The sequence below is a fragment of the Ictalurus punctatus genome, chromosome 27 (genome assembly GCF_001660625.3).
Source record: "Ictalurus punctatus breed USDA103 chromosome 27, Coco_2.0, whole genome shotgun sequence".
NCBI classification, from domain to species: Eukaryota; Metazoa; Chordata; class Actinopteri; order Siluriformes; family Ictaluridae; genus Ictalurus; species Ictalurus punctatus.
The window spans coordinates 13,886,165-13,898,590 of NC_030442.2; the positions used below are offsets into that span (position 1 = coordinate 13,886,165).

At 40.8% G+C, this 12,426-nt stretch overlaps 1 protein-coding gene across 2 annotated transcripts in view; it reads left to right on the forward strand.

The window, feature by feature from the left end:
- Nucleotides 1-12,426, forward strand: part of plekhg4 (pleckstrin homology domain containing, family G (with RhoGef domain) member 4) — a 71,050-nt gene that overhangs the window by 35,817 nt on the left and 22,807 nt on the right. For both annotated transcript variants that reach the window (XM_017458781.3, XM_047151725.2), the window contains exons 8-13: nucleotides 534-650; nucleotides 1,122-1,220; nucleotides 4,059-4,207; nucleotides 8,853-8,991; nucleotides 10,154-10,276; nucleotides 10,570-10,761. In XM_017458781.3, coding sequence (XP_017314270.1) covers nucleotides 534-650; nucleotides 1,122-1,220; nucleotides 4,059-4,207; nucleotides 8,853-8,991; nucleotides 10,154-10,276; nucleotides 10,570-10,761 — 819 coding nt within the window. The remainder of the gene's footprint in view (nucleotides 1-533; nucleotides 651-1,121; nucleotides 1,221-4,058; nucleotides 4,208-8,852; nucleotides 8,992-10,153; nucleotides 10,277-10,569; nucleotides 10,762-12,426) is intronic.

Sequence of the window (12,426 nt, forward strand, 5' to 3'; positions counted from 1 at the left end):
CTGTGAATCAAAGTCAAATTTGGTGAGTAAAGTTTAAAATAAAGAAGCCTTGTCTCTAAAAAGCCAGTTCAGTCTAGTTTAGTTTTTATCCCTTTAGTGTTGTTCATTACCTAAACTAAAACTTTAGCTTAAACTTGTCCCTGAATCTGGGAGAACACACTGAACCATAAAAAAAAGAACATATTGCAGGTAAACAGCAGTAGCTCAGTGGTTAAGATCGGAAGGTTGTGAGTTCAAAGCACAACATCACCAAGCTGCTGTTGCTCGACCCTTGAGCAAGGTCCTTAAGAGTTTTGTGGACTGTTGAAAACACAAGTGTCTCTGCTGCTGTTGGACAGAAAGCAGACTGCCAAGGACACTCACAAATACTTACGTGTTATCACTGCAAGGAGACAACCTTAAGGATTCAAAGTGATGTTCAAACCGATGTTTTTACATTTGGATTGGTGTTCGTGTATTCAGGACAAAAAGGTGATGAGCTTCAGAAACAGACTTTTGTTGTATTTATTCTCTTTAATCTTTGTGTTGTGCAGGTGGAGTTGCTGACCTCTCTGAAGTCTCTCCATAAGCACGTCGAGGTTTCTCAACTCCCCACCGAGTTTGACGGCACTTTTCCTTTCTCCCATAACAGCTGGATCTGTTTCAGGACCGTAAGATCAAAATACGTTTAGTTTCCTTGAGTTTATTCTCCCCCCCCCTCTCCCTTTTTTTTTTCTTTTCTTTTTTTTTTCAGGTCAAGTCAGCTTCAATAGCTGTGTTTCCATCCAAGTTGTGAATCCAAGTTGAGGCAAAGTCACTTGGGTTTTTTTTTATTTATTTTTTTTTATGCACATCGAGGGATTTTAGATGCTAGATTTGTTCACATTGTACTTTATGCGTTCACATTGTAGTTTTTTGGAGATGTTATCCACATCTGGTGCTTCCATCCAGCATTTAAAAAAAAAATGCGATATCCCAGAATTTGCATAAAATACATGGATGAAATCATAGCTATCGATGTGACGGTGTGTATTGCGTACAATGTTGGCAAAACATAGAAAGGATAGATAGCGAAGTAATAAAGCAGCACCTCTCATTTGTTTTAATCAATAATGACCGTGGTGCCACGCTCTTTGTTTCAGAGGGTTGAGCAGTTGACCAGTCATTGTGAGGACGCAATAAATCTTCTGCAAAGCACTGTCAGCAGCCTGAAGTCTACAGTTCTGCCTCTTACTGCCGAGGTACCGTACTTACTGCACAACGATCTTCTACTTGTCTAGGCCTGTTTGCGTCAAATGCTTTCTTCGTGGAGGTAGATTGACAGTTTAACACCCCTTTAGCTCACATTTGATCAGCTCTATACAGTGTTTCCTATACTGCTGTGAGTAAATAGGCTAGGCAGTTTGTCTGGCCAAGCTTACACACCTCCTGGCCTGGATAGATAGCTGTTAAATTAACCACTCTGTGCTTTTTGAGATTATGTTAAATAATGAGCTAAATATAAGCATCATTTCGAGGGTTAGTATCTTATTGAGCGAGGAATAAAGACCTGCTGTTACAGGAATATTATCGACACCTTAAGGTGGTATTTTTCCTAAAGCAGAACTTCCTAATGTGTTTGATTCTTCTTATACCACAGCAATTTGTCAAAGATTGCGATTTCTTAATGAATGATATGATGTGTTTTTTAACGATGCTGTGGAACTTCCCCAAGACAGCTTCCTATGATCACTTGTTATAGCAACCACAAACACTCGTTCTTTCATCAGCCCCCCCCCACACCAAAATTTGACACTGGTGACATGTCCTTCCATTAATGTTGAACAAATATCTCCTTACTGAAAGCTTCACCAACTCAACAGTTAGCTGTTTTTCTGTGTCAAAAACACATTTATATAAATCCATTTATTATTAAGCTTAGATTATGTGGAGCATCCTCAATACAAGTCCCTGTGAATGAGATGTTACTATAGAAACATTACAGCTGGCACTACTGTCAGAGCTGCTTTTAATGCACAACTTCTGACCAATCAGATTTGTGAATTCAGCAGCACCGTGGTTAAATCTGCAGTATTAAGGGGGAGGTGGGGGGGGTTCACTTGCTTCAGCTTGTTTTCTAGTATTACTGAATCCAAACCAGACCTGATTGGTCGGTTGTTTTGGTTATAGTATAAGCAACATAAGCTAATGCTGACAAGTAATAATAATGTTTCTAGGGTAAACACTGCCATATTATATTGCAGAGTTGTTGTTTTTTGCAATTGTTGTGACAAAAAATGCTTTTTTGCTGCAGCTTTTTTTTTTCGTCCAAATTTGTGTGCTTTTTTTTTTGCAGAAAAATCCTTGAATTGGTGAAATTGTAATTGCACGAAATAGTTTCGCACATTGAATTGTCTTTCGCAGTGATGTTTGTCGGTAAATTACACCTTTCAGCTGTACTCATGTTCATCGCACGTGACTCGAAGGGAGCTTTGGCTGAAAGCATGTTGTGATGATGTCACATGGCACGTTGTGTCTAGGCTTAAATCTGTCATTTTGACGTAAAGCGGTAATTTTGAAAAATTGCAAGCTCCTGTGAATATTGCATAGTTCTTTTGATTTCGTGTAATTTCCTGCGATTGCAAAATCCTCTAAATCCTGGAGGGACTGATATTCTGCCATGGCAATAATTGCTCTTCTTCTCTTCCACACTGAGAGGTATCCGTAGCTGCTAATGCTATGTTTGTGTGCAGTTTAGGAGAGCAGGGTTAATGTGCCAGGCCTTTAACACAGTTGACCCCTGGCTGACAGGTTAGGTCAGTGAAGGATGCTTCTTGTCCATGGGGAGATGGAAATGAGGAGAGGCAAAAACCCCTGGAGAGTTGCGTATCATGGGTCATCTTTGAAATCACTAAAACAGGCTTTTTTAGAGGGGTATATGGATTGAAAGTGCTTGGATGATGAGGGTATGGATTTCTCTGTGGTGTTCTGCTAAATGTTTAAAGAGGGACCTCTCCTGCTTCTACTTTTCCAGATAATGGCATTTAGACAAGACTGAGTCTCAGTCTTCTCATTCTTGATATTTTTGTGCCCCATATCATTACCTACCCCATTCACTTTTCTATGAATTTATGTATTTACTTACTCATCTGCCTAGTCTCTTGGGTTTTTCAGCCCCCTTTCAAATTTAGCTCGTTGCACATCTCGCTCCAAAATGCTGACTCGGTACACATGCGTGCGATGAAGCAATTAAAGCAATCCTGAAACACTTCACGTTCACTGCTCATCTTTAGCATTCCATGCCCACAGCACACCCCCATACGGGAAAGTGAGTAATTATAGGTGTCACAAATATGGCTCCAGTAGGCATCTTTCTTTACAACCTGCTAAAATGTTGAAGTAGTTTGTGTTTTTTATTGTCAAAAAAAACAACAACAACAACATTTCTTCGTCCCTGTATTACTGTGAGCCATGTCAAGAGACGATATTCATTCAGAACATTCTGAGGTTGTATAAAGGGAGAGCTGTCATCGACAAAGAATCAGAATGAAAGCAGCGTTGCGGGTCTGATCTGAGAAGACATGTTCTTATAGTGCGAATGCTCATAAACCTAGTAACAGCGAGGGGTTTGGAGCTGTGGGAGAGCATAATTACAGGGCTATGTTGTCCGACGGTATTACTGCCAGAAAATCTTTCTCTTCCAATACAAAAAAAAAGCAGTCACACCTGCGTGAAAGAGCATTTTGTGCATGACTCAGTCAATGGCTGTTGGAGTTAGTACCCAAATTGTGCTGTATTACACGCTTCCCGTTTGCCAGATCATCTCCTGCAGCTTAGTAAGACAGAAGTCATTTAGAAATCAAATTAAATGATGCTGTCGGTTCTTGGGTTCTTGTAATGACAATATAAAGCCTTATTGTTGCCTCAGGGAGAAAGAACAGGCAGTACATGAGTCATGTCGAGATCCAGAAGGACTCCCCTTATCATAATTTGTTTTTCCTAGTTGAGGTATTGCTCCGAGTATGTAATGTACAAGTTTATGTGTGTGTGTGTGTGTGTGTGTGTGTGTGTGTGTGTGTGTGTGTGTGTGTGTGGTGCAGGAGGCACAGGTGCTTCTGTACAAGTATAAGGAGTTGATGAGGAGCGTGCTGGAGGATGGCCGGCTGGCGCGCCTGCAGCTGGAGGGAGGAGCCGCTCTGTCGCGCCTCCGCAAAGAAGACACCAGCGTCAGCCTCACTGAGGACTACAGGTGACCGCGAGCATAGTGCACGTCAACACACTCTCACTTACGCACACGACTCTTGCTAAACTCTTGTATTTTAGATGCCTCACTAAGAGCTTAATGATGAGTTTAACTGCCTCCGGAGCATGCCTTTGTAAATGGGAACAGCACGTCACAGCTACCTGTGTGCACGCGCATTTCAGCCATAGGCCGTGCACTTCTGGTTTCCCAGACTAGCCTGTAAAATGGCGCCTGATATTACACAGCAGATTCTCATAATAATGGTGTAACCAGCCAAATGAAGACAGTCCAAGAGAAACTATTAAGTCTTGCTACAGAGGTGGTGAGCATTTGTTACTGTTTGATGAAGACAGTGGTGCAGAGTGCAGAAGTGAAAAACACGATGAGGGGGAAATAAAGCTTTTGAAGTGTTATTTGTAAATGGCAAATGGTCTGTACTTATATAGAGCTTTTATCCAAAGCGCTTTACACTGTGTCTCATTCACACACACACTCGCACACCAATGGTAGCAGATCTGTCATGCAAGGCGCTAACTTGCCATCGGGAGCAACTTGGGGTTCGGTGCCTTGCCCAAGGACACTTCGACATGTGGAGTCACGTGGGCCGAGAATCAAGCCGCCAACCCTACGATTAGTGGACAACCCGCTCTACCACCTGAGCCACAGCCGCCCCAAACTGGCATTTTAATAGTGTATTAAATACAGAACACAAGGATTGACGACCCGTGCGTGCAGCTCAAAAAAAAAAAAAGTCAAGAGTAACAAATCATAAAAAATGAAATCCTCACCCCAGAGTCTCCAAATTCAACAGCGTAGTCCAGGAGCAAGGGGAAATGATGCATGCACGTTAACGTATTCCCTTCATTTGGTTTCTCAGAAGGGAGAGTGTATCCTGATATGTTGTTATAAAGTACATAAAATAGTTTCTGTGCATGCTTTATTCAGTTAGTGTTTCAAATAGTAATTACTGGTTCTTTATAAAATGAATAGTGCTTTGTAGTCGTCTACCTTTTATTGTGCTTTCTCTTTTAGATAGGTCTATTTGTTTGTTTTAAACGGTTCATCACAGGTGAAATGAACGAGCAGCCCTTAGCATTCCCCTGAAGCACACCAGAACGCAAACTCTGCCTGTTAGGGTGGGCTTAAAGCAGCAGAGCTCAACCTGCCAGAACAGCTTTCAGAAACAGACAGATGGAGAGACAATAGGCTGTTGGAGAGAGAGAGAGAGAGAGAGGGAGAGAAAGAGAGGGAGCATGTCCAGGCCTCTGATGTGCAGCAGTACGTTTCTGGTGGTGTATGAGGTTTTTTCCAATACCCGAGCCAAGAAAATTACCTTATCTCTGAAAGGTTTTCCTACGTGCGTCCTGACAGACACTAGAGACACTGCATCACTATATCACACCTTCAAACACAATCTTTCTCACTGTCATTCGCACAAATAGACGTGTCTGAATACACCCACCCTAAAGAACTCTCTACTGTTCACATTGATTTATGAATTTTCTTGATCGAATTTACCTCGTTGTACAAATATGATGTTGGCATTAATGTTTTTTTTTTTTTTAAACCAGATGTGCTCACACAGAAGCACAGTTTCACACTTCACAGATAAATGATAAATTCATTAGTGTACTTGAAGAGGTTTTGGTTGCCCGGAAACCTAACTGACTAGCCTAAAAATTGGTAGCTAATGCAATGTAATAGCATATGGCTGGCTAGCTAGTTAGTTAGTTAAGCATTAATACTGACATGAATGAATGGAGAGGAACGGCACTGTATAGCCATAGTCGTTATCCTGACCTGATAAAGGTTTTGATGTAGCACATCATAAAAAGTAAGTAAGCTGTTGCCGAACGTATTGGCTTTGAGCTGCAGTGTTTTACCCTTGCATTTAAATCACAATGCTAAAAAAAAAAAAAATCGAGCCTTTCTCGATATGTTTAAAATGACTGCATGTTGAGCTAGCAGAAACGTGACCCGTCATTCATGCACACTAATTACTCATTAGTAAAAACTGTTCTACAATCAAGTAGCTCATGCCTAGGCTGATGTGTGTAGTGAGGCAGGCGGTGGGAATCAGTACGAGAAGCACGCTCTGTCGTGTCACACCACAGTTTGCGACATTTTAAAAGCTACAAATCGAATGAAAACGTTTGCGAACAGGAAGTATGGTTTTAATTCTTTGATTTGTTGAACCTGCTTGTCTCCTGGGAAAACAAAAAAATACTCCAGATATGAATTCTGCTTGATCCCGACTCCTAAGCGTGTGATTTGGCAATGCTTTTGCTTTGAGCCCGTTTTGGGGCTTGTTTGGGGAATGTGGTTAGAAATGCCCACACAAGACACTTGTAAGTTCCTCGGTTCCTGAAAAGGTTCCTGTGTTGTTTTTTTTTGTTTGGGGGGGGGTCTGTTTTGTTTAAAATAGAAGTCTTTTTTGTCGTTGCTAGCAGATATTCTGTATTAGCAAGATTTACAGGGGATTCCTTGTTGATGATATCTCAGCGCTGTGTGTGTGGGCAAGGGTCATCTCTGAGAGCTGGAGGATTTTGGGGTCACTGCTTAAGAGCTGGTGTCAGGAGCCATAATTCTTGTCATTTTATGCGCTTTGTTTCCTTTTGTCTCTTTTGCCTTCGATTATATATTTAGTCTTTCATGCTCATGGTCAAACCCGGTTTTCTGTGCTTTAGTGAAAGGAAGGCTGAGAAGAGTGGGTGTGTGGGTGTGTGTGTGGGTCTCACACAGCCTTTAGAACTGGTGTGGTATTGAAGTCAACACCTTCATGGATCCTGGATGTGAACATTGACCGTGTTGAAGGAGATGTTTAAACTGGGCATGTAGGCATGTGGAGTCAGGGTCCGGGTATAAATAACATCCTGTCTTGGAGGATTCTTCTTCTTCTTCTTCTTCTTCTTCTTCTTCGTCTTCGTCTTCGTTTTTTTTTCCATCTCTCTTTATTTTTAGTCCTGTTTTTGGAAAGGATCTGTATAGGTTTATAGTGTGTTTGTGTGTGTGTACATCATTTCTTTATCAGTCCGCTCAAACAACCATGCAGATCTCTTTAGTTTCTGTCCCCCCCCCAGGAATGTCTTTGATATCTAATCCCTAGGAAATTACTGTGTTGACCCAGTGTGTGTGTGTGTGTACTGTGAATAATTTATCAGGAACATGGTTGAAACTAGATAAAAGTTATGACTTGTATCATACATTCTTACGAAGACGAACATCTTAAGCAAGCGCTAATCAGGATCAAAGAAGTTAGATCACTTAATCTCAAACTCCAGCACGGTGGCGTTGTGTAACGTTCAGGATATTTTTGGAATTTTCTGAAGTAGTACATCAACAAAGTTCTGACTAAGTGTTCAAGAGAGACTTCAAATACATTTTTTTGGGTGTTTCATTCAGTGGTGTTAAAAGGTCCCGTTTATCCACTTGATAATCACCGAGCAAGCACGTCGGTGATTTAATCATCATTCATCATGCCTTAGGCACAAAAGTGTGTTTCCTGTTACAGAAAGAATTCAAAGATGCTACTATATTTGGAGAGATAAGACATATTTTGTGTCATTTAGCTTTGATTAACATATAAAGACAGGGATGCTCAATTAATCATATTTTAATCTTCGTCACAGTTTAAAATTTTTTTAAAATAAATACTCATGATCATCATTTTAGTCTTTATTACAGAGCCTAAAATTGTATGACTATGACGTAATATGCACGGTTCCCGAGTGATCTCATTTCAAACAATACGTATATTTAATAAAAGGTCATTACAAACATCATTTCAGTCAGTTTATTTGTGGCTGCTCTCTGTGGCACTAGCGTATTTGAACAGGATCAGTCTGAGGTGCGCCTGTATAAACTCAACACCAGAGTTTGAAAGCAGCACGCTCACACTGCAGTACACACAAGCCTGGGGTAAAGCCTCGCTAACGCACCCACTGAATGGCCGGGTGTGGCACAGGGTGTGTGCTTTTTAGTTGCGGCTTCGATGACTGTCACATCTATTCAATCGACAGTCAGCGTTAAAGTGTTTGTGTATATGACTAAGATTCAGGAAAGGAAAAAAAAAAACGGAAAAAGATCTGGAAAACATTTGTGAGGATGTTGAATCAGAGCACAATCCAGCATTGTGTAAGTGAGCTACAGTATATATGAAATCATCCATTAGTCATCAAGCTCTGCCACAACAAACAATGTGCTCAGTCACTGCATTACGGCTCTGGGCTAATGGTCCTCTACTCAGAGAAGGCCAAAGATAGATAGATATACACACACACACACACACACACACACTTGCAACTTGCACAAGTGTACACAGTGGGCATGTTGGGATTGGCACAGCTGGCTCTCAGATGGCCTCATCAGAGGCACTGGACATTGATTGCGTGAACTCCATGTCAGTCAGAAAACATCGTCCAATCCGTGGCACGTCCTCAAACCCACAACCAATAAGCACCTTACTTAGAACAAACTTAGAAAACTGATGCATGAGCTCCAGACTCGATCCGTAGCACTTCATGCTCGATCCCATGGCAGCCTTTAACAGTAAGGCTTTGTTTATATTTATATATTTAAAAAAATGTACAAAAATCCTGGTTCTTCCTAACATGCCGTACCATGCTTGTGTGTGTGTTTCGCTACGCTGCAGAGATGCCATCGAGAGTGTGGGCAGTCTGTATAATCAGGTGGACGAGCTGGTCCATAAGCTGGTGATGCTGTCCAACAAGTGCACTCAGGAGCTGGAGTTTATTATGGAGTTCAAGGGCCTGGAGGAGGGATTCAGAGAGGTGAGAGCCAGTCTTTATGCCTCAGATCCTCGATCGTCCGGTCTTGAATGCTGTGTCATTTTAAAGCGTTAAAACAAAACTGTTCAGTGATGAATTGTTTTCTTAGTGACCTAGTAAACTACTAAAAAAAAAAAGGCTTTTGAACTTTATATCGTTACGAACTTTATAATTCAGGCAATGTCAAATATGCATGCATTTGCCACAAGTGCTATTTCGGTATCCGAGGTTTAATTTGCATTGTTGTATTCGCAGTGATCGTTTTAACAATACCCTAACACCCACAATGACGTCCATTACTACAGAGTAACCATCTAGCAGGCTTAGCATGCAAAATTCAATCTCCATTTCATTTGTGACATAAAAACGAACTCTTACATAACCGAGGCAGAAACGATTTATTTGTGTATTTATTTATTTATTTTTAGACCAGTGAGTTTAAAGGTAGTTTAACGTTTCATTTAGTTTAGTTGTAAGAGCTAAGTAAGGAATAAAACAGAACAGTGTGGTGCTATTTATCAGTAACAGCACAACGATTAAGTTTTCCGCTCCACAGAAATTTGTCCACAATTATAAGTTTTATTCATTAAAAATTGACACTTTTTTTTTTATCCATCTATTGTTACTTTTAATGTTGTGGAACATCCATGACAGAAGTTCGTGTTCTCTCTCTCTCTCTTGTGTTTTTTTTTTTTTTTTTTTTTTTTTTTTTTTTTTGACTCTGAAGTTAATAAGCTTGCAGTCAGAACGAATCACCTTCTGACCAATCATTCAACTGTACTGTGGTCTAAACATTGCTTAATTTAATGAACAGTCCTACATAGTGCGTGCCAAGAGTTTGCAGCAGACTATTTTTAGAGGCAGGAAGAATGTCCGCTGTCAAAAAAAACGTGATTAATATCTCAAACAGATTTATGATCTGTATAGTGCTACAATCTCGAGCAGGTGTACGATCTTGATGTTGTTATCTCGCGTGTGTGTCATTTTGTTATCTGATTTGACTTTCCTAGGAAAGATAAAACTGATGAAATGTACACAGGGCTGGTGTTTAGCCTGATGCTTAATTGTGTTGAAGCTCTGAATCCAGTTTGATGTGTGTGTGTGTGTGTGTGTGTGTGTGTGTGTGTGTGTGTGTGTGTGTGTGTGTGTGTTGTTCTTGTCTTAGGTCAGTCAGTGGATAGACGAGGTCGGAGAGAGTAGGCTGCAGACGCTGGGCGAGTTGGAAGATTCTCTGGAGCAGCTCCGCAGGAAGCAGACGCTTTTCAGAGACTTCTACTCAGCGGCTTATGTAAGTCTACGCTGTCACGCTGCAAAATCACTAGATATTATATATCGATTCTCAAATATCGTGCTCACTAAAATGTTCTACATTGTATGCATGCACATTTGAATAGAAGTATATGTACAAATGATATAAATGAAATAAACGGAACGATTGATCTTGGATTGCTTTATGATGGATACTTGTACCGGTATCAGGATATTCACATTAAGCAGGAAATTGGCGTTTTTAATCCGCATTTAAACAACGAAGCGTAAATGCATGTGGAGTTGCTCGTTATTCTGCGTGTGTTCGTGCAGGATCACTGTAAGAGTGGAGAAGCACTCCTGAAGCGGTTAGAGCGATGGGAGGATCTCTCATCAGCTGAGCTGCAGGTGTACGGCGTTAAAGTGCGCTCCTTCTGGGTCCACCTGCACCAATTCTCCCAGAGAGTAGAGGACACTAAGGAGAAAATTGACAAGACCGTGCGCCTCTACGAATTCTTCGATAAGGTGAGACGTCGATTTTGACAGTTTTTTTTCCGGTCCTTTTCGGAACCAATTAAAAAGACGCGTCCGCATGGAATGGACTGGATTATCAAACGTTGAAAATGCTTTAACTGTCAAGCAAATTCAGAATTTGAGGAGAATCGTAACGTGAATCTCAACATGAACGTGATTTTGGAAGTTGCCTCAAAGGATATTTGGACTACCTTTGGTATATTTGGACAAGTATAAGAGCTGTTTTTTGAATCCCCACCTACAAACGAAGGTCTGCCGTTAAAACCAAATACAGGTTGAGGATTGTACCATGTACTACTCATGATGCATCCAGTTTTAAGTCAACCGTACAATAGCGGGTTAAAATGATAGTGGTCGGCTTTTTTCGAAATTTGCGATGCAACTTGCAGACTGTTTCGTGCGTTTTTCAGAAAACTACTTGAAGTGGTGAAATTGCGAGAGCACAGAATTGTTTTGCGCGGCCTTTCACAGTGATGTTCGTTGGTAAATGAGACCGTTTAGCCGTACTCATGTCCGTCATTTTGAAAAATTGCAAGCTCCTCTGAATGTTGTGGCGTTTGCTTGATTTTTGCATTCATTTCTGCGATCGCAAAATCCTGGAGGGACTGGTTCTGAATTATTTTGTATAATGCACAGTGATGACTCAAAGTTCTACCCAAACCATTGATCATTGTCAAGCAAAAGCGTAGAAACACAATATATATAAATATTTATAAAAAAAAAACAAATTACTTTTTGCAGTAGATGTGTAAAATTCAGAATTCATCTGTGTTAAAAAAACAAAACAAAAACAACAACAACCCTGTGATTGACGCATTCTCCCATATGAGCCTGTGTATGAACTTAAACTGTGGAGATGTAGTAACATGCATGGGATGAGCTGATAAGCCTTTTAATAAAACCAGCCTCTGAGGCTAAACAAGGTCAAAGCCTGTGCACGGTCGGACTAAACTCTGAGCTCCACTGCAGTAAACCTTTACTCAGGGATATCGGTGAATTGTTTGTCTGCAGTATGTTTTGTTAAAGCCGGACAATGTATTTAAGAAACTTCAGTGCAGTCATAAGTCTTCAGCCTTCATTTAAACATTCACTCTTTAGCAAAACACCTTCTGTCTGCAAGGTGCTGGGGGTTTTTTTGTTTGTTTTTTTGGAAGAGTGGCTTTAATAGCCTTTCCTCATTGGAAACAATGGTTGTGCTTGTGGCTTTAGTTTGGGTTCTCTCTCTCTCTCTCTCTCTCTCTCTCTCTCTCTCTCTCTCTCTCTCTCTCTCTCTCTCTCTCTCTGGAGTACTGTAAAAAAAAAAAAAGAATGGTCTTGAATTAGAAAGCCATTCTCTGTGAAGTGATTGTCTGAATTTCGACAGTAGAAATCTGGATCTGATTGTAAATTTGATGAGAGGTTCTATCAATAAGTGTTGATTGAGTAGTAGTGGAGGGAATGGGGAAAAAAGAGATACAGTGACGCTGCAAGATGAGATCCTGGAAATACTCGCAGTGTCTGCGCGAGGAGCAGCACGCTCCCACGGAAGTCCCCACCTGCAAGTGATGTCAGCATCACGCAGTTTTTTTTTTTAAAGCAGTCTTTTTCTGCTTAAACTTCAAAAACCTCGACCATCACGTGCATAATTAATAATGGAGAGTTATGTCGTATGTGCTT